This window comes from Chaetodon auriga, chromosome 2 (genome assembly GCF_051107435.1).
Source record: "Chaetodon auriga isolate fChaAug3 chromosome 2, fChaAug3.hap1, whole genome shotgun sequence".
Lineage (NCBI taxonomy): Eukaryota > Metazoa > Chordata > Actinopteri > Chaetodontiformes > Chaetodontidae > Chaetodon > Chaetodon auriga.
In genome coordinates, this window is record NC_135075.1 from 10,687,096 (window position 1) to 10,709,583 (window position 22,488).

The 22,488-nt window shown below is 41.9% G+C and overlaps 1 protein-coding gene across 14 annotated transcripts in view; it reads right to left on the minus strand.

The window, feature by feature from the left end:
* Window positions 1–1,241: 1,241 nt before the first annotated feature.
* celf4 (CUGBP, Elav-like family member 4) overlaps window positions 1,242–22,488 on the minus strand; it is an 84,209-nt gene continuing 62,962 nt past the window's right edge. Inside the window, exons 3-14 of one of the 14 annotated variants that reach the window (XM_076753852.1) lie at window positions 19,252–19,300; window positions 14,218–14,343; window positions 13,132–13,211; window positions 12,651–12,791; window positions 12,200–12,338; window positions 10,767–10,919; window positions 10,173–10,331; window positions 8,804–8,866; window positions 8,323–8,403; window positions 6,589–6,732; window positions 5,244–5,437; window positions 1,242–2,991 (exon numbers count right to left, since the gene is read on the minus strand). In XM_076753852.1, the coding sequence (XP_076609967.1) occupies window positions 5,310–5,437; window positions 6,589–6,732; window positions 8,323–8,403; window positions 8,804–8,866; window positions 10,173–10,331; window positions 10,767–10,919; window positions 12,200–12,338; window positions 12,651–12,791; window positions 13,132–13,211; window positions 14,218–14,343; window positions 19,252–19,300 (1,263 nt within the window). In that variant the 3' untranslated portion in view covers window positions 1,242–2,991; window positions 5,244–5,309. Of the gene's footprint in view, window positions 2,992–5,243; window positions 5,438–6,588; window positions 6,733–8,322; window positions 8,404–8,803; window positions 8,867–10,172; window positions 10,332–10,766; window positions 10,920–12,199; window positions 12,339–12,650; window positions 12,792–13,131; window positions 13,212–14,217; window positions 14,347–19,251; window positions 19,301–22,488 lie in introns of all 14 variants that reach the window. The other 13 variants (XM_076753908.1, XM_076753870.1, XM_076753899.1 and 10 more) reach the window with 13 other exon arrangements.

The following is a 22,488-nucleotide window of genomic DNA, read 5'->3' on the forward strand; positions in this document are numbered from 1 at the left end:
GCACACGGTGTGGCGATCAGGGATACCAGACACATGGCATTTAGCTTCAGATGTTACTGTTGGCTCAAAGACAGCTCAGGTGGATGTACTAGACGGTTTGTACTAACCAACCATGGACACTGCCAGAGCATGATGGTCATCTGGTGTGCACTGTTCACCATACTCAGGACATTGTTATGTGGCACACACAAACAGTGGCATCCTGGCGATGTGCATTGGCGTCTTTTGGCCTCACTGGATTTGGAAGGTAAATGTTAAATTATTCAATCTGCTAAAAAGGTTAGACACAGACACTAGGGAAGTGGCATAATGAGCAGTTTATAGGAAAAACTAGTAACAGCACCCAACAGGAAGCATTGTCTTCCAAAGTGTCATATAGCCTTATAAATATTCATGTATATAAATATTCATTGAGTAATCTCCACCAACTGAATATGTGTTGAATGCAGGATCCAATAAATCCAAGTCTGTTGACCTTTTGCAGGTATATTGTAGGTATTCATACCATTTTTGTAGACTATTATGAGAAACTGTATGCTAAAGCAATATGAAACCAGCCTCATTGGTACAGCAGTTGTAATGGGTAAATGGCTTTTCACATTTATTGCTTCATTTTACAGTTTCATTATGCTTTTATGTTTATATTTCATTGTATGAGGACACATAACATAAGGCAATATAACATCTTCTAAAGGATATGCTTCATGTCAAGTATTACCAGCAGCGATCCACGCATTAACTGCTGGATGGGAAAGTACATAAAACCTCCCTTATTCTGTTCAGTGGGAAGCCGGCTCTCTAATTATCACATATTCATCAATGTTACATCACCTTCATAGCCATTAAAACCTAACGTCAGGTCCAGTAAACTCACTCACTTTGCTTTTCAAGCCACATAACCCTGAACTTTACCCTAGTTTTGACTCCAACCAGTGGAACTTAGTCACAGGTGCCCTGCACACAGTTTTGATCGTTAGTACCTGTGGCAACAGGTTACCTAATGCCCACTTTTGTCTGAAGTGTAATCGCATGAGTTAATATTAGTTCTAAATACCTTCTTTTTTTTTGTTTCCCCAAAGACATTGATGGGCCAACAGTGGTCGGACGGTTTGTTATATTGGACATGCACTGAAGCTCTCTACACAGCTGAGAAATGATATGGATCTGGCTGTAGTTTTGACATCATAATAGCGCGTTGGCTGCTTGCAGGAGTGTTTGTTCAGTTTTTTTTTCTTTGTTTTCCGAGAGCACAGTGCTTGATGGCAGATTCTGCAGGTGACAAGGCACACCTTGACATGGTGACAGCCCATACGCTACATGCACTTTACTGAATGCAAAAGAGAGCAAGGGTTGTGAGACATTTTCATTTTGGTTCAAGTTTCAAAGAGAAGTTTGTGTGTGTGTGTGTGTGTGTGTGTGTATGTGTGTGTGTGTGTGTGTGTGTGTAAGCTCAAAAGATATGTTTGGAATAGAGTCGAAGATAATTGTCCTTTCCTCTAAAATCATTTAGCCTGATTCTCTTAAAGCCTGCTACTGAGATGTGGCTTTTTGCATTTTCAGATAATATTTACACCATATGTGCATTCTCACACATGTATCTTTTAGCAATATATTGTGTGTCAGCATATAGTAATCAGAGAGAGGAATGCCTGCAGTTTTGGGAGCTGCCAGATTTGCGGTTCTTCCCAAGCAGAGCAATGTTTCAAACTCCAGCTAAAATCTACAAAAAATTACAGCTCAACATAGTCAGTAGCCGTTCTATATACAGACACACATATATAAAATATGTGCATATAAATACATATATTTGTGATTAATATCTATTTATCCATATATACTGTATATATGAATACATTTGCTTGAATGCTTGTTATACATATATATGTACTGCAAATATAAACAAGTTCATATATTTCAAACGTTTCTGATGTTATTCTATCTATGAGGTTAGGATGTCAAGTTAAAAAAGATAAGGCTGTGATACGGAGCAGCCCCTCCCATGCACTCGCCATCCCTCCCAAGACAAAATGAGAAGAGAAAAAAATAAACATTTTGAGTACTTGTAAACTAGCGAAGTGAGAGACCCCATTTGGTCATCTGAAATAGTTTTGCCTGTATTCAAAAAGCATATCAGCAATATATATGTATATATACATGTGTTGTATATATTCGAAATGTACACTTCTTTTAAGTGCAACTCCTCAACCAGTTAACACTGAATGAAAGAGATGCAGTGGTCCGAGTATATTAGAGCTACAAGTCCTCAGCAATAAAAATGTTTGGTCTTTTGGTCCCTAAAACAACTAAGGAATGACAGGTAAGACTCCCTGGAGACCGTTGCTATGGCTCTCCTTGGCAACGGTATCCCCTGGAAACGGACAGGCACTCCGAGCTAAAGATGGCCATCCCAAATCGAAGCCAATTTGTGTCCTGAAAATATCACATTCTCTACTTAAGTTCTCTCTCCGAGAATTTCGTGTCCCTTCTTGATTCAAGTCTTATAAATTGGTCTTCAAAAGTCAATCGCCCCAAACTCAAACCATCTTACGGGAGGATCTCCTACGGCAATCCTCTATTCAGTTTTTAAAAAGTTTTGTTCTTGTTGGACTCTTGACATCCATATTCCCTTTAAGAGTTCAGTGGGGTTGGTCATCGTAAGTAGGTTTGATATAGTTTCTTTTACTTCTTGTCTCATTGTTCAAGTAAAAGTTGTCTGTGGTCCAGAAAAGGTAGCTGTCATTCAAGCAGGGCTTTGTGGGGAAAGAAGTGTGTATATGTGTGCAGAAGAAAAGGGTCCTGGGGCTAACCAGGCTGGTACAAATTCTCTCTGAGTTCCAAAGTTTTAGTACATCCAAAAGGAGGTGTCTTTGACTCGGTCATCGCTCTCTCTCTCTCTCCTCTGTTTCTGAAGCAGCCTCAGTGGTCCAGATGTTGAGTTTGCACTCAGTGGCGGGTAGCAAGAAGTCAACATATGATTCAGCTCAACAAAACCTGAAAAGCACAGAAGGAATAGAAATTTTTTGAGTCAAGTAATACATAGGAAAAAGAAACAGAACTAAGCTGGTTGTTTCTTGCACATTACAGCATTGTAAAGCTTATGAGATTAGGGGGGTGGACATTTTTAGCCATGCTAGCCACGTGACCCCCAGGGATGTCAACCTAGTTGGTCAGTCGGTCTACCACTTTGGTCCAGCCTGAAATATCTGATGTTCATGGATGAATCTAGGGAAAACAGAGCCACAGTAAGGTTGACATTTTTAGATTTTAGTGAAATATCTCAGCAGTAATAACCTTTCATCCCGGGCCATCATCAGGTCAAATACTAAACGGTCCAATACTTTGGTTTTTGACAAAAACTATCTGTAAAGCTAAGAGCATTCCCATCAGCCTTGGCTTAACTCTGTGTTTTGTGCTAATTAGTAAATGTTAGTATGCTAACATTCTAAACACCTGCACCTTAGCTAAATGCTAATGTCAACATGCTACCATGCCTACGGTGACAATGCTAGCAAGCATTTAGCTCAAAGCACGCTTATGCCTAAGTACAGCCTCACAGAGCTGCTAGCAAGGCTGTCCATTGGTAGTTGTGTGTTTAAGTGAACAGTACAGTTAGTATTCAACAGTTATTTGCTTTAATTGTGGGTCTAGTTTTTGTTCAGTTGTTTATGTACTTGCATCTCTATTACACAGTTCAAAAAGACAACTAGTCCTTCTGGGCTCAAACAAACATTACATAAGAAACGTCCACATTACATTAGAAAAGAAAAGCTAATGGGGGAAATATTTGTTTTTAATTTGGATCTTTTTTTAATCTGTTGCAGTTGCTATGTTAAAATATGCGTCCTCCTTTTTTGTTGACACTTGCTGTATTTACATGTTGATGGAGCAGTGAAACATATTTACAAGACACCTGCCTCTCTAAAGCATCTTTGCCGCAGTAAAACTCTGAGTTCTGGTTTGGATAAACAAAGATAATTTTGCTGAGACAATTCTGAAAACAAATCAGTGCTCATCCTGCAGTGAATTAATTTAGCTCCCTGGCAGTGACACTGTTGTAATCTCCTATGTGATAAACAATTAAGTTTAGTTTTTTATTTAAATCAAACTGTTTAATCTTGTTTTTGAAATGATGAAGGGATTTTAATCAGGACACACCTTAATACTCGTGTCATTAGAATGTACGTAGGACTCATCAGTCTGAGAACTCTGTGCTATAATCGTGCATTATTATTATCTTTGGATATAATGATATTAAAAGTGGGAGTGCAAGTGCAAAAATGGCAATATGCTTGTTTATCAGTTGAAACTTCAAACATAATGAACTGTCCATCTCAGGCAAAAAGAAAAGAAAAGGAAATCAGAAAGAGATGTTTTCTCTGGCATTCTATTGAAAATGTTTTTCCACATCAAAAATAATGGTTCTACATATTTTGTGACACATTCATATGAGATTGCACTATTCTTCCTGCAGTGATTTGCCTCGGGACACCGTCTGGTACGGTTCACTTAGCTTGTGAGTGGGTGATAAGTTGCCCTTGAATGAAGTCATCAGTGGTGAATGAACGACACAGCCTAAACTCTCCATCACACAGATGAAGGGAGGAGACAAAGAGGAACAGCACAATTACCCGCCTGAGGGGTAATAAATGCCTCTCCCTTGGAAGCAATTCCTTCCCTGTGCAACACACTGAACCATTTACCAATTATCTTTTACCTACAGGGTAACATACAGGGTCACTTACTGTAAAGCTGTTCTACAAGTAGAGGAGGCTGCATGTAAGTAAATGCTCCTGCAGCTGTGTTTGTTGCAACAAAAATCCTCTTTGTATCAGTGGCGTGGTAGAGGGCATAGATTTTCAAAACAGTGTGCTAATGATAAAATAATATATTTCAAATGTTTTATTCTTAATATTCTCTTTGTCATCAAATGCTGGAGATTTCTTCAAAGTGATTCACACTGAATGGTGGAATTAACATTTACAAATGAGTGCTTATCTATCAACAAAGGGCTAAAACTTCATCACTAGTCTTTACAAGCAGTTTGCGGCTAGTTATTAGGCATCTGCAAATGTTTTATGACATTTATAAAAGGTTACTGAAACGACATCAGGCAGTGCCATAAATGGGCTTGCCATTTGAGCATTTGTCAATATAATATGCAGTGGCTGCGCGTGCATTGTTTCAGTTAATCGCCTATCAAACTAAAGTGACAACGAATATTTCCAGGCGCGTTGATGTCTGACCTGTCTTTCCCTGTGTGCGATGGCTGCCCCTGCCGCCAGGGTGGCGGCAGCTGGCTGGGGCGCGGGCTAGTAGGGGCGGTTGGCGTCCTTTGGCCTCTTCAGCTGCACCTTGAGTCTTTTCATGCCGATCTGGAAGCCGTTCATTGATTGGATGGCAGCTTGGGCACTGCCTGGGTTGTCGAAGCTCACAAACCCTGGGGGAAAGGCCAAAAGAGGGAGAGAAAGAGGGATGTGGTTAGACGAAGAGGCAAGGACAGTTTGGAGTTACAGAAGAATGGATAATGAGGATGAGTTCAGTAAGATGAATCAGTCTTCTACATGTATGTATAATTAGAAACTAATTAAAAACTTTACAATAAGAAATCCTTTCATCTGTACAGTAAACTGAAAACAATCAACATCTAAAAAAATGCACCTCTAGTTGTAAGCAGTAGTAGAATAAATACAAGAACTACATAATACAGTACATCATGACGATTGATATAGCTAATGTACAGCAGGACAACAGATCACCATTATTACAGAGAGCGCAGCATGCAACCAAAATCACATCATGAGCTTGGTGATGGGATGTAAAACCAAAACATCAACATGGTTGTGCTATTTTAGAGTTTCGGTTTTTAACTCCCACTTGAAAGTGACAAAGCACAAATTAAAACCTGCACCTCAAAATTGTAACATGAATTATACAACATTAATGTTGTGTTGTATTAATGAGCAAAAGCTACTTTGCAAATACGTTGCACCTGACGGACTCTCCATTAAATATTCTTCACAATCCATTTATAATTTGCCACATAATTATACGTTCGACTAAATTGGGCTGTCAGCGGCGTACAGTGAGACAGCAGTTCTCTATCTCTGCATGCTAGAGCAACTGTTTTATTCTAAACATGCGTTGCTTTTGCTTACAGTAAATTAGAGACTGAGGCAGAGACTGAGGGTGAGCATTCGCATTACATGTCAAAGAGCACAATGGAAATGTAAGTGCAAATAAGGCATTGAAACAGCTCATTTCTTTCATGATCAGTTTGACTGTTGATGTGTTGTTACAGTTATATCGCTGAAATATTTATCAAACTAAGAAATTAGCCAGAGCTTCAAAAGAAAACAGCTTCAATGATTAATAGAAAAATCCACACACTCATTCTTTATTCTTTTTAGTAGCAACCAGCTTTTGCATAACTGTAGAGAAATCCTCTGCTGTTTTGTGTTCTTTCTTTTAAGGCAGGAGTGTTGAGAGGTTAGGAAAGGGGGTGTTGACTGCAGTAAAGAAGGTGATTAGTAAAAAAGAATAATCAGAATAAATAACCAATAATCTTTTGGTTTGGTCATTTTTACCCACCAAAGCATTTACTTTGGTTTGTCGCCCGATCCACAAACACTTTGGAGGAGATGACATTACCGAAAGGCAGGAACATCTGCATCAGCTCTCCATCCCCAAACTCCTGAGGGAGGTGGTAGATGAACAGGTTGCAACCCTCTGGTCCTGCAAACAGACACAGAGAAGAGAGAAGGGGAGGGAAATGGAGGAGATAAGGGGCCAAGGTCAGAGAGGGGGAGAGAGGCATAAATGGTGGACAAGAGGAGACTCTGTGATGACAGGAGAAAATGCAAACCGATAGGAAAACAGGAAGATAATGGAGGAATGGAATAAAAAATAATAGTAACATTGATAGTCATAGTGAAGGTGTACCTAAAGGCTGTCAGAACAGTTTTGTTATTTCATGACATTTCTGTATTTGACTTTTTTTTTTTTTTGATGCATCATTCACCAATCAGGATGTAGCAACATTGAAACATTTCATGAAACCACATTAAAGCGGAAACAATCTCTCGATTAACTGATTAGCTGAAGAACAGATCGCAGGCTGAAAAAAAATCATTAGTTCCAGCCGCGCAGTTGTAAGATTTTCTGCTCTTCTTTGTCTGATGTGATAAAGTGAGAATCTTGGTTGAACAGAACAAAACATTTAAAGATGTCACACTGGCCTTTGGGAAAGTTTGATGGGTAGTCTGTACTATTTCCTGATCAAGCAGGGGCGCCTTTCACCAAACTTGCATTTCCTCTCCTGGCAATTTTGTTAGTTTAGTTTCACGAATCAAAACAAATCCTTGCAACCTGCGCATGAGCGTGCAAGCACCCTGTTGGAATCACAAATGTATCTGCAATTTGTGAGCAAGCATTGTTTCACTTAAAAAAACGGAATAAATAATAGCTAAGGATGCTTTTTCCTATTTACAGTAATTTGAAAGGAACCACATTTTCAGGTTCTTTAAAGCACATGACTTTACACTGACCTTTGTTTTTGTGTTGAGATCATCTAGCTTGAAATACATTTCACTAATATTAATTCAAATGAAGTGAGTGCTGAGCAGTTTCTCTCAGCATGTGTTTGTTGACAGTATGTTTTGTGTCAGAGGTTCAGCATTGACAGCCTTCAGGTATGAAATGACCACTAAGTGCATCAGCCTCTGGGATGCCACAGCGGGGAAATGATTTGCATTGTTTGGCTTATTTTCCACAAGAGGGCAGTAAGGTCCCAAGCATGGGTGTCCCGAGTCTGGAGGTCATTGAGTTCATGAGTAGGTTTACAGCTCAGTTTGAAACACTCAGTTATGGTAGTGAAGTTTGTTACCCTACAGCCAGCAAATCATAACCCAGCACTTAACATCTGCTTCTTCATTTTGCTTTATCATTTCAAGTTAAACTCATCTCCTCCTCGGACTGTTTTGAAAGGATGAAAAATGAGAGCGGGAGCTAGTCAGCCTTCTCTGACCAATCCAGACTGATACTGTGTCCTTTACTCTGTGTTAGTGTGAATGTGCTGAATGTTTTGCTTTTGACAGACTGGCAAGAGGTGAAGTCATGCCTGGAAACAAAGTGAGGGCTGTGAATCGCCGGGATATTTTTGAACGTGGGTGTTTATTCCAGGACTATATTGGCAAGCGGATTAAAGGTGAACAGAGAAGTAAACATGACTAAACGTTTGCAGCGTGGATGAATATTTCAGAGTGAATGGTGTGCTGCGTGTGTGCGTGTTGTGTGTGTGTGTGTGTGTGTGTGTGTGCGTGTTACCTTCTCGTTGCTGCTGTGGAATGATGGGTGGAGGGTGGGGGAAGGCTTGGCTGATCTGGCCGTATGCAGCGGGGTAGGCTGCTGAGACACACACACACAGCGCGGATCAGATAACAGTCATGACTAGAGCACACACACACACTCACACACTCCGATACATACAAACAATGTGATATATGCAGGGACACAACAGGCAGTCGATCAGATAACAGACAATGGAGTCTACGTGTTGCATGGACAGACACACACACACACACACACACACACACACACACACACACTGTACTCAACAGAAAGAATAAATTGATGTCGTGAGGCTGAAACGCTTAATGTTACATGATCAAAATTCAAACAAAGGAATCTTTTCCCTCTGTCACCTCTCTCTCTCTCTCTCTCTCTCACACACACACACACACACACACACACACACACATACACGCACACACACAGATCAGTGCTGCTGTGAGAGTGACAGACAGACCTGCATACTGCTGGACTCCTGTGTAAGCCTGCTGGAGAGGATCAGCTGCAGTGGGACTTTGAGCTGTTCCACCAGAGACACAGAGAGAAGAAGGAGGAGGAGGAGGTGGTGCAAGGGAGCATGGATGGATGGAGGTGTGAGTGTGTGTGTATGGGGAAAGAGATGAGGCAGAGAGAGAGAGAGAGAGACGGAGTGAGAATGTAGATGGAGGGGAGGGCACAGAGGAAGGCGAGAGTAATATATAACAAGGGTGAGCAGGAGGAGGGATGGAAGGAAAGGCGATGGAGAGAGGAACAGACAGGAGAAGAAAAGCAGAAAGGTTAGAGAGCTGAACAGCAGCGTGTCAACTCGCTTCGCTATCGGTGTGTGAGGAACTGAATTCTGAATTTTGCTGGGCTTTTTACCATATGTGTCTCCTATAGCACCCCCCCCCCCCCAAGAGAAGCAGAACGGTAAAACTTTGAAGGACCACAGTTAAAACAAACAATAAAAATAAAACACATGGCTCCACTGTCACCACAGGAAAGGAATAAACACGTCATAAATGTGTACCTGATCTTATGAAGCAGAAACACTTTTAGTTTCCTGACAATCTTCTGTGGTTACATGTGTAAAACAGGACAATTACAATACACACTCACAACACTGGATGCACCTGTTGCTATCACTTCACATGTTCACAGAGGCTGCGCCACACTGGGTAACTACCCATCTGTACGAATAGTACATGCACATTAAGTACACCACTGAGAAAACACACACACACACGCACACCAATAACCCCACTATTACCAAAAACTACTGAACACACCGTGGACCAACAGCAACACTGAAAAACGGTTTAGATAGCCAGAAGAAAGGAGAGAAGCATGTGCTCAAATACACATCAGTCCATTTTAAGCTTGTAAAATCACATTAAGAAATCATTCGACAACCTGTGGTTGTTTATTGTCCTTCGTAAGCCTGTGGAAAACTGAGTTTGTTAATGTATACAAAAGATCTGGGGCTGGAGAAAAAACAAATTTGCGAATGCCTGAATCAAATTGGTGGTCAAATTGTATTAAAGGCGAGGTTTGATTACACATGAACACACACGTTTAAGTTACAAGAATGGATTTTGGCCCTGCTGTTGGCTGTTAAATCAGGTGATTTGTAACTTAAATGTGTGTGCGTGAATGTCTCGCTTCACCGTCACAGAGAGTTGGACTCTGAAGTTACACTGTGAGGAGTGTGACACAGTTTTCTGCTGTGAATCTAAAGCTAAGCTTCTCATGCAGTTTTTTTCACAGGTTTACAAAAGGGTGATATAAAACCACAGGCTTTGAATTTATTTCTGAACATTATTTCACAAGCTCAAAATCTTACTGACCCTTATTTGAGCCCATAGGAAAGTGGCAGGGGGGTGGGGGAGCGCTACCTTCAGAGAGAGAGGAGAGGAAGCAGCCACCCTGAACCCCAAAACAACTCCGCGGAGCCACGCCCAAGCCGTTTTTCTCCGAGTCCTCCCTAAAAACCACCTCCTGCAACACTGGAGAGACAAGAGTGTAAAAAAAAAAAAAAAAAGACAGATTTTTCTTCCACCTCTTCACAGACAAAAACCAATGAGGTACTAGCCACGGCTCATGACACAAGCGCATACTTAGGCTCCAGCAGCCCATAAGCACCTTTGCCAAACACTCATCTCCTCGACATGCTGACTGTCTGGGGGCTACGTACGCCTGGCCTCGGCCTCCTGAACATGCTTCAAGGCTATTCACGCCTGTAAGCCAGCAGCATGCACACTTTCCCATTACAGTGAATGTATTTACTGCAGAGTGTGTCTATAAGGATTTAAGCTACGGCGTGTTTTAATATAACAAACGGTGGATTCATAACGTATGCTGGATCGACATTTCTATTTTTCTGCATCTCTGAGAGTAATTTTGTGTGTTTGCATACGTGCCCCAGAATTCATCAGACTTACCGGGGTAATGGTGTATCCCGTTGGTGAAGACAGCCTCTGCAGGAGGCTGCCCATTTGCCTGGGGGGGCGGCATGCCAGTAAAACCATTTACACTAATGGGGGAGGGGATGCTGGTCACTGTGGGGGCGCTGATGCCTGGAGGAGTACTACCACCTGCAGCCACAGGGCAGATGGGTAAAGGCAGAGAGAAACAGTAAGCATTTCGCCATGTTTTTTTTCTAAGACATTATGGAGAAGTTTTACTTTGACTCGCCACCTAGTAACTCTTGGAAATGTCAGAGGGGCCGGTCCAGTGGGCCAGTAAAGAGACTAAATGTCAGGACTGATTTCTTGTCCCAGTGTGGCCCTTACTGTGACACGACAGCCATTAGATCTGAATCTCAGACATATTGTAGAAGAATAGTGAATACTGTGTTGAAGGTATCTTATACAGAAGGTACCAATTCTGTATTTGTCTCAGATGGTTGCATCTTATGACACAATGTGCTATGTTCATTTTCACCCCTTCAATGCATCTAGAAACATTTACAGTAAAAATACAATGTTGAAATATGCCCCTTTGAACCCAGTGCGCTTTGTTCCTTACTACTGTATCTTTTCCCTGCAATGCTACAGTAGGTCCTTGAAAGAACTTGCTGTTTTGTATTCATTACCACTATTTTCAAAAGCATCTCATGCTTTTTTCAGATTTCTCTCCATCTAATTTTCATGCCTGTGATGTAGAAGCCGTGGATATTTTAATTAAGTGAGCAAGAGAAAAAACTTTTCCTCAGAGACTCTTCTGATGGACATGGACTGTACATTATGTTGTGGAGGTATGTTGACATTTGTACATTTTAAATGACACAAAGTGTGCTATCAGATGCACCAGATAAACAGCTTTGCCACATTGTTAGGACTGCCATGCTTTATATGATATTTAAACTACTATTCGAACATGGGAGAAAATCTAATATTTGGTTTGTAATAATCTGTTTAAATTGAAAATTCTCAGTGTATAAGTACAACAGGCCCTGCCTTGTACCTCACTGGGGGTTATTTGTCACTCTCATCCATTGCCCTGTTGCCCTCAGTAAGCTTGGCTATTGTACTCTTTGTTAACACAAAATGGAAAAAAGTAGTGTTGTGATGAATGGATCATGACACAAAAGTATTTGAAGTAATGTGAAGAAGCACGTTGGGTTCAACGCCATAGATAGAAAAAATATGGATAAAAGTGAGTTTAGCTTGTTACTCGATGAGGCAGCAGAGGCACCGCAACTGAACAGAATAATGTCAATTCTACAGCGTAACAAATGACTCCTTACTTTGGTAAAGAATGGTCGATAATCTAATGTATGTCCTGCAGTGTAATAGATGCCATTTCCGCGGGGGGAAGAAATACCTAAAAATCCAGTATGGCCCTTCAACGATTGGTCTTTCACCACTGTTACCTGACGTTGGGGTCAGCGGTGCTCCTGGGATGCCATTGATGGTGGCCATGTGCTGCATCTGGGCAGCAGCAAAGGCTGCCATTGGACTGAGGTAGCCTCCCTGGCCTACAGATGCCATCAATGCCGCCTGCTGCTGCACCTGCACAGTGGAGGAGAGGTGATTGTAAGAAGGGTGGAGAACAGTGGCGGTAAGCAGAGACTACTAGATAGAAACCAGGAGTTGAATCTTACCAGCTGTGTTTACTTCCAAATCAACCCTTAATAAAGACATTTTACATCATCTTCTAGGTAAGAAATACCGTATTCATAAAAGTAAGCTTGTATTTTTGTTATTTCAGATTCATGTTTGAGCAAGGCTTGAGCACTCCATTTAATCTCCATGGTTCATTGAATGAATAACTGTGGATTAAAAGAAAAAAAAAAAAAAAAAACGTTTTGCGGGGCGTCTTGCCTGAGCGTAGGCTCCGTAGGCTCCAAACTGCAGGGCCATAGGGTTGAAGATGCCCATCTGACCAGCCATCTGCTGCATGCGGCGGATGGTGCGCTCCTTATCCGTGTCGGCGAACTTCACCACCAGACTGGACGAGGCACCCTGCGCGCCCACCCATCCACCCACCCACACACACACATACACGCCAGGCAGTACATTTTAGAGTGTACCGAGAGACACATGACATAAGCTTGTATCTGCACTTTTACACTAATACACACATCCTCGCCTGCCAAGGCAATGGCCTCAGAGCTATAGTTGGCGCCCATTGCCCTGAAATAGTTTGGATGGATCATATTTAAAGGATAAATTTCCTTACTGGGATTAATAAAGTATAACTTAACTTTAAGAAGGTAATTAAGTGCTATGTGACTCATCTCACTACGTGACTCACCTCTCTCACATAAATCTACATGCTCACACACAGTTATAGTGTACTCACAGGCATTGTCTGGCTGCCGTGTAGTGCACTGATGGCTGCCTGAGCTTCAGCATGAGAGGAGTATTTTACAAATGCACAGCCTAAAGAGAGAGAGATAGATAGATAGATAGAGAGAGAGAGAGAGAGAGAGAGAGAGAGAGAGAGAGAGAGAGAGAGAGAGAAGGCAGAAAATGAGTGAGTGAAAAGAGACAGAACAAAAGAGAAAAGTTTGCTGAAGAGGATTTCATACAGTATCACAACAACAACATTGTCAGGGACAAGACAAAAGGTAAAAAGTTTTTTTTTCACAAGTGTCCTCCAGCATTGCACCAACAAACATGTAGTAAGCACAAACCCTCCCTGCTGAGGAGGTTTGCATCAGTGTTGATCGACGCTCAATAAGCGGGTTAACATGCCACTCTGACACCATTAACAACTTTGGGATCCTCTGATGGGGCTTAAAATGCCACAGCATTCTGGTGTCGCTTACTATTGACAAGCCCCGTTGATGAATTTGAATGATCAAGTTCCCAGTAATTATTGAGCTAAAGCCCACTTAGCCGAGTAAGCTGGCTGATGAGGCCTTGTTAATGGAGCTTCACGGAGGAATCAGAATGATCAAGCCCACTGTAATCATCAGGCTTAGTTATCATTGGGCCTCATTGATTGGCTGCTAAGCCCACTAATGAACTTCATGCAGTGAACTTGTGTAGCACTCTGACAACATTTTGAAAGGACATTTTTCTGGCAAGACATGAAGCCTGGTGGTTAATAAGGAGGTTGACTTGTTATTTTTCTTTATCAGAGCCATGTAGGTTGACTCATAAGGTTAATGGGGTTCATCTGTAGAGAGCTGGAGGTTTATATCGCTCATCCCTGTGGGCAAAGCTTTCAAATGGCATTCACTGTTGAAATGCACAGAATCTACAGTATTCTTATGTAACTACTCCTCTGGTGATTGTGAAATAGCCCGTTTTGACATCACCCAACATGGAGTGTTGAAGGAGAACTTTGCAAGGTCACCAAGTTTGAAAGGCCAAATCATTTCTGTGCAGTAGCCTGTGAAAAACTCTGCCGGCTCAAAGTCATAAACAGCTATACACTCACCTTTGCTGTTTCCATCGGGACCTCTGAGGATGGTGCATTCCTCGATGCTGCCAAAGGACTCGAAAAGGCGCCGCACATCATCTTCTGACTGTTGCTTGTTAAGCATGCCGACAAAGAGCTTTCTGTCTTCTAAAAGGAAAAGGAACAGGTCACGATCAGAGGATCAGAGAGGCCTTTTGATAATCTACATTTAAAGACGCACTATGTTCACTGAAAGAGTCATCCTTAGGTACATGCCAAAAAGGTTTTATGATACTACAAACTGTGTATGTTATCCAAGATGACAGAGGTATATGTTAACCACTTAATCAGTCATGTTAGAAGCACATCTTTAGTTTGAATTCAGGCTATTGGATTCACCGCTCTACTTTTGTTGAGTATAATTATTCTTAACAGAAGAGTTCATGGTCGTGTGTAGGTAGAATAACAATCAAAATACATAAAAAGTCACTGACAGATACAGATGATTTTATTATATAAGGCCACGACTTGCAAAATTTGGTATTTTTTAACTTTAGTGAGAAATTTCAGTGTCACTAATCAAACAGTCTTCGCGGCACAGCATGTTTTTCCTGCCTTATATTTTAATTATAATAAGTTACAGAGCAGTTTTTGAACACCTGGTTTTCCATTTATTAATATTATTTTCCATCTCTGTTTTCATCACAGCTCAGTATAAGTTGAACTCACTTTTTTCTGTGCACTGAAGGGAACGCGGCCGGCACTGTGCCCTCAGCGTGAACACTGTTCACAGATGCTCACAGTTTCAAAGTTTGTCCGATGGTAATCACAATGCTCGCTCGACCTGCGTCTCTGGTAAATGTGTGTTTATAAGCATGCGCCTCATCCCTCATCGCCTCATATCTTTACCAGCTAATATTTCACTTACACTCACACTGAGCTTCCAACCTGTTTGGCTTATAGTTGGAGAGTAGCTCAAAATTTTAGATAAGAGGCTAATATGATACTTCACTCTTCATGAGAGTGCTGTGAGTGAATGTTGTGGCTATCCAATTATTCCATAGGTAGCATCTTTCTCCTTTCCATCATCTGAACTGTTTGCCTGTAATAATGTGAGGTCAAAACCAGGCCGCGTTTCAGGCACAACATCCATCTACAGATTGTCAGATCTGTACAGATTCAGTAATCTGTGTACACTGTGTCCCAGACAAACTAAGAAATGAAGATAGGCTGCTCATTAATTTATGGAAGACAGTCACGCTGGTAATTTTACCACTGCAGCAGTCTTTTGCACAGTTTAGCTTTTTCCCCTTTTTTCCCCCAATTTACAGTAGACAGTTGTCACTGCTGTCCTGCCAGCTTCTGTCTTTGACCTGTTAGCAACTAAATTTATCAGCGGACCCTTTGGGAGTTTATGTTATGCAGTTACCCTGGCCAGTTAGAGAGAGTCGCTATGCGGCATCAAGGACACGATCCCTCACTGGATTCCCACCTTCTGTAATGCGTGATGCTTTTTTCCCCTGTGCACAATATGTCCAACTAGAACTTTCTGGATTTGAGAGTTCACAACATGTAAATCTGGTCTTCTGTTTTTTTGTCTATTGCATTTTATCTTTATATAGTTATGAATACATTATGTGAAAAAGACAACCCCTACACCTACAAGGTGTGCCTGTCCTCACTCAGGACATGATTCAGATTTAATGACATTTAAGTCAAGTTCCACAGCAAACCTGTCCACAGGACTCTGTTGACATGAGATTTGTACATTGGTTGTTATTATTATTAAATATGCATCACAGACAGGATGCTAGTGCCTGTTGCCAAAATAATTAAGCACGAATTAATTGTGAAACCAATAGATTAGATAAAAATAAATATAATGCTACAGAAATAACAAGTAATATGCATAAGTCAAAGGTTATGTTGAATCCAGCAGACAACTACATGAATGTGGGATTGGATGGGAGGGTAACCACTTATTACTCTGAAAGCTGTGCACATATTTTTCCCGGCGTGGCTGCAGGAAAGTACTGATAACCCCTTTCAAAATAAAATGCCCTCTTTCTATACAGGAATACATCAGATAAAACATTTGGAAAGTGACTTATTCATATTGTCACACAGCACCAGTTTAATGCATGCGTCGGTCTATTTCTCATTTATGAACACACAGCATAGCAACCAGGCTTTTGCACATTGCAGCTGCTGTCCTCTTCAATTTTCAACTTAAATTGGCATTTGAGACCGTTTGGTGAAAAGTCTCTGTGGATCAAAATCTTTTTTAAGTTTGCCTGCAAACAAACTTCTATGCCATCACGCCAGCATGTATGGGTTTTAATGAAATTCATCCAGACTGAGGTCCAGCTTCAATTCATTATTCACCATCAGTGTGAGTGAGGTGCTGAATGAGTGTTTGAGGGAAACTGTGAGGCAGACGGTGAAAGTGTGTTAGTGCACAACAGTGGCAGATGTGTCGGTGTGCAAGGCCGTCTGTTTTTATGTTACACAGAATCAGAGCTTTGTGGAAATGGATGTATATGTTGGGAAATTAATGAGCCTCAGTACAATTGCCTCTGAATGCGCTCTGCAAATTAACGTGTGCAGAGATGTGGTTGTGTGAGTGTGTGTGTGTGTGTGCGCGCGTGTTTGTGTGCATGCATGCGTGCTTAGGGTCCGTTCCCTACTGCCTGTGCCTGACAGGGTGTCCTTGCCGAGTCAACAAGACTAATCTGCGCTCTGGCCTTGCACTGGGGGAGTGTGCGTGCGGGGGGGGTGGTGTTTACAAGAGTGGAGCGCACATCGGGGGTGGAGGACACACATATGCACACGCATGCACACACAAATCTTGAAATGTTTGGCCCCCCATCTTCACACACACACACACACACACACACACACACAAACACACTCATGGTACACACCTCATTGGTGGACAAAGCCTACGGTTCCCTCGGGAAGGCACCAATAAACATTACATCTTTCTTTGGGAGAGGACTGTTAACACACACTCACACATACGCACACACACTCATATTCAGCTAGAGAGCAAATCAATATACACCAGAGTGTCAACAACCATGTAAAGCTCTCTCTCTCTCTCTCTCTCTCTCTCTCTCTCTCTCTCTCTCTCTCTCTCTCACACACACACACACACACACACACACACAGACAATATATGACAATGATGCCCTGATTTCCCTCTACTGTACTATTGACTGTAGTAAGGCAGGAGTGTTATATTATAACAAGCATTACTATGTAATTTCATCAGTAGTATTCTTTCCTCCCTAACATAATTAATTAGATGTTGTCGGAGAGTAACTGAATACACTTACTTAAGTACTAGTAAGATTTTTGGGAGCTCCAACTCTTCTGGTTTGATGTTCTAAAATATATGATTAGGTTCTAAAATACACTACATTGTTAAAGATAATCAATGGCAGCCAGCATTTTTTTTTGGCTTATAGCCCCAAAGACTGATTTTTCCATCTGAACTTCATATGGTTTCATTTAAATAACTGTTTCACAAAGATCAGAGAAAAGTCCCGAATGAAAATAATCTGTTTAGCAGAACATTGTTTTTTCTTCTTTCCTGCTCCATACGGGAAACACTGTACAAAACTGTGTAACTTCATATGACATTTTCAGAAGTTGCTGAAACTCCACCAGCTACAACAGTAACACACTACTTACATTAGTGTATCAGCATAAACAGTCTGATATTGTAATATATAATAACACAGTATGTTAGTCACAGGGGGCATTTTCCTGCAGAAGGAATGCTTTTGATACTTTAAGCACATTTCACTGATAATACTTCTCTACTTTTACATTAAATGCAAGACATTTTCTTGTAATGGCATATTTTCAGAGTATTGTACTGGTACTTTTCCTTAAGTAAAGTTTCTGAATACTTCTTCCACTGCTGCGATTAAAAATGTAAAACCCTGACAGCACAATGGAGCTTTGCGTGCAAGCCTGAGAAAAACATCCAGGGAGTGGAAAAGAGAAAAGAGAAAAGAGAAAAGAAAAGGAGAGAAATAATCTTGGAAAAATAAGTGTATAGCAGTGGGCAGCGGACATACATACAGAGAAAGACAGACCCACATAACAGTCAGGGGCACCGGCGTCCTGCATTGGCCTCACTTTGCTTCCTCATGCTGGGCGCTTGCCTCTGTTCCCTCCTGCTCCATCAATCATACTCAGAGCTCCACCAAACTAAATGTAAGAGGATGTCGCACAATCTCTCTTCCTTTCCTTAAAGCTTTTTTTTTTTCCTTTACAGGCTAACACCTCTCTCTCAGTCCTTATGCTTTTCTCTGCTTATCAACCTTCAACTCCTTGCATGCTCTATTTCCTCCTTTTTACCTCTCTCTCTCTCTCTTTCCCTCTTTCTTGTGGCCGAAGAATCGCTCTGGTGCCAATTATATTAACATCTGCAAAGTTTGAAAGACTCCAGCCAAAAATGGTCAAACTGCATCAATCTTCTCTTGTACAGTCCATTGATTGATGTCAGGAGCAGGTCACTACATGTCTAGACAGAGAAAATACGCTTTAAGCTGCCTTAGCTGTCAATACAGCACGACTCACACAAAATACCAGACCAGACATCCACGTTTGTTCATTCACACAGATCAGTCGTTTGAATCTGCGGTTCATTTGGCTGATATGAACTCGTGGCATGAGTCAAATAGGATCTGCTTTGTCGTAGGAGGCGTTATGAAAGGTGTCTGACAAAAAGAGGTGACCTGTTTTCCCCTCGAGCATGACAAGACACGCATGTTTCTGTGTATGTGCGTGCATGTGCATGCATCAGTGCATATGACGAAACTCCAAGTAAGGAGCTGGAGGCTGCGCCAGCCAAGGAGAGCACTGTTTACATAATGTGTTCTGAATACTGGAGGGTCCGGCCAGGCCGCGCTGTCAGCCTGCGTCGAGGTACAAGGCACCGTCTAATGGGACAGATAATGGTGAGGCTGATACGTGCGGGCAGCATGTTTGTAGGGCTGGAACAAAAGAAGGAAGGTAGCAAGGATGGGGGGGAGGAAAAGAAGGAAGGGCGTACAGTACCTCCTCGACTCTCACTGTCTGCTGGCTTCACCTGGATTGGTCTGTTCATCTGTGACACAGAGAAAGAGAAGCAAAGAGAGGACAAAGGAAAGGAAAGAAAAAAGAATAGGAGGAAAACCAGAGACAAAGAAGCCAGTAAGCATTATGTACTCATGTCATAGCACATGCTTCTCCCCCTCCCTCACCCGCTGAAAAAACTTTTTTAGAATCACTCAGCCAAATTGCGGGTAAAGTGTATTGAAAATCTCCAAAGCTGTAGCACTTATAGCCATTGGGGGAATAGCTGGTTGGGAATATGGGTTGGAAATATTATTTGATCTGAGATGAAAGGAGGGAGAAGGGTTGGAAAGGGGGATAAGCAGAGGGATGAAGGGAGTGATAGAAAGAGGGATGGAGGGAGGATGGCGGAGAGGTAACTGTGGGTCAGCAGAGCTGTTACTGTGTATCCTCTCTGTGGCTGCGTCTGGATGCTCATGTGCTATCACCATGTGGCCTGTGTGGACTTAGTGTATTCAGATATACTGTGGTGGATGTGTGCACACACACACACACACACACACACACACACACACACGCATACACGCGCGCGCACACACACACACACACACACACACACACACACAGAGCAAAATCAATCCGTACACAGTACAAACGTAGTGTGTATGATTTTTCAGACTCCTAAGTCTCACGACAAAACATTCTTGCACAGTCTTCTCTTAGCTCCACACACAAGCTTGTAGATACAAGTGCGCACACACACGCACACACACACACTGTCTGTCCCCCAGTGAGACCTTTCCACAGTGTGTCCGCTGAGGCCCTCCTTTCATTTCACTCCTGCCTGTCAAACCTTCCCTCTCCGCCTCGCCACCCTGCTAAACGCTCGCCGCCAATCAATTTTTAATAATGCCAATCGCCACGCTGCCAGGAGGAATGGAAGGAAGGGGGGGTTGGGGAGGGGGGAGCTATAGGGGGAGGGGAGGAGGGAAAGGTCAAGGTTCTGTGCAGCATCAGTGTTTTGCTAAATGTCATTAAATCTTTTCTTTTGAGTTTGCTGATATAGTCATCATCTTAATGAAACTTGGGGCTCTCAGCTGATTCACCAAAGGCAAAACCTTTGAGCACGAGGACACGATGTCACAACGCAAACACAATTAATGCTCGGACCTTCACCCTTTTCTGCTGCTTTTCTGCTGCGAATATTAAATCACATCATTCTCCATAACACTTATTTAAAATGGAGTTACCCATTCCTTCGTCTCCCACGTCTCCTCCCTCTCTTTGACAGCCAAGAGAACCCTACTAATGTTTTTAATGCGCTGTGATGCATTATTTATCAGACTGGCTGTTGATATGGAAAAAGGACGAGAGGGGATAAAGAAATTGGGGAATGGAAAGAGGAAGTTAAAAATGAGTAAAAAAAAAAGTGAAGGAGAGAAAGGAGGATGTGAATTTAAAAAGTGTTCAATAGGAAAGAAAGGGATTTTAGGAGGGGTGAAACCAAACCGGCTGAGACAGACGAGGAACTAATTGAAAACAGTAAAAATAAAACCCAACAAAAACAGGGTGTTTGAGAAGAGAGAAATGTGGTGATAAAGAAAGGAAGTGGGGGAGGAATGAGGAAAAGAGGACATAGGGGAGATGAGGACATAGATCAGAGTATGGGACAAGGTCAGCCCAGTGCTCCCAAGGGGCCCATAAGCCTGCATACATATGAGCGTTTTTACCGTGCCCCATACAAATGGCCTGGCCTCAATCTGACCTAATTATGTTCTACCTCCACTGGTTTTATATGCACACACCGGTCTTAACCTGCACGCTTTGTGACAGCACTGACCCTCTGAGATTATGTTTAATTTTCCTAGTCTTAATTTCACTCTGCACTGAGATTATATAGGCCCAAAATTAATTGGCTTTATGCTTTACTTTTTTTTTTTCTTTTTTTTTTTTAAAGACCCTTAGTTGTTAATATTTCCTTTGGACTCTCCCATTGATTTGACTGCAACCCCCCCCCCCCCCGCCCCAAAACTTCCAAATAATGTAACACTCTTGATGTTGTCCTCTGCATATGACAAAACACACCTCTATAATCCATGGTGTACATCATCTTTTTGATGTAACTGCTAATTATATAATAACTCTGGTTAAGGTGTAAATTCAAAGAAAATTATTAAAACTGTAATTCTTGATGTTGGTCATTCTTAACATCTACAATCCCATGAACTAACTTCACAGATTAATCAGTGAGCCTCTTAATTTGTCACCATGCAGAATGTCCACCCATAAATTTTTAAATACAGTTCAAAAATAATGTTAAGTGGTTAAACCATTATTTTTATTTTGTCACTGAAAGCTGAGTGGAGTGTCAAGGGGTCTCTATCAGTGGTTTCCATTATACCGTGCCCATAAACTGCTTCAAGGTCAGTTTTATCATCCTGTTCATAATAGGGTGAGTTAGCACCAGCCCACCGGACAACTGATCCCAAAACAGTTGTTAAAACCAGACGCTGACTAGCTCGGATAGCTCTCCTCGGATGTCTGTGGTGGTGTTAGCCAAAGCCAGATGGCATCATTGAGCAGCAGAAGCAGTCCAGTGCACAGACAATACAACAAGTTCTCTTAAGCCTAACGCCAGTATGAGAAAAAAATACCATTCACATTTACGCAAAAAGGCCCTGAGATGCAGACATACATACATGCATACATGAACACATACACACGCAAGCAGGCACGAGTGGGTAAGCTTACATGACTAGAAATGCACGCTTATACACACAAGCTTGGCTCATACTCAAACATGCAAAATCACAAATAGGCCTATGCATCCAAGCATGCATGAAAACATATAACAAGCTACAAATAAGCACATGCACACAATAGATATGTAAATGCGTCCTTGTGAGTCAACATGTGCTGTAAATTGGCTCATCTCTCAGCATGTACACCTAATACCTCGCATGCAGCGTGCCTTCTCTCCTCAGCCTTGCACTGTAAATGCAGCCGCCTACTTATCCACGCATATGCCTTTAAAAACACAGGGGAGTGCGTGCACAGACGCACACACACACACACTCACACACACACACACACCCACACATGCCCACACACATATACACACACAGGCTAAGCTCCATTGTTGCTGAAAGTCCACCTCAGCAGCCTTGTGTTACAGTGGCCTTGGCGTACCACATGATCGACAGCTCAAAAAGAACTGCGGCTACACCAATGCACGGGCAC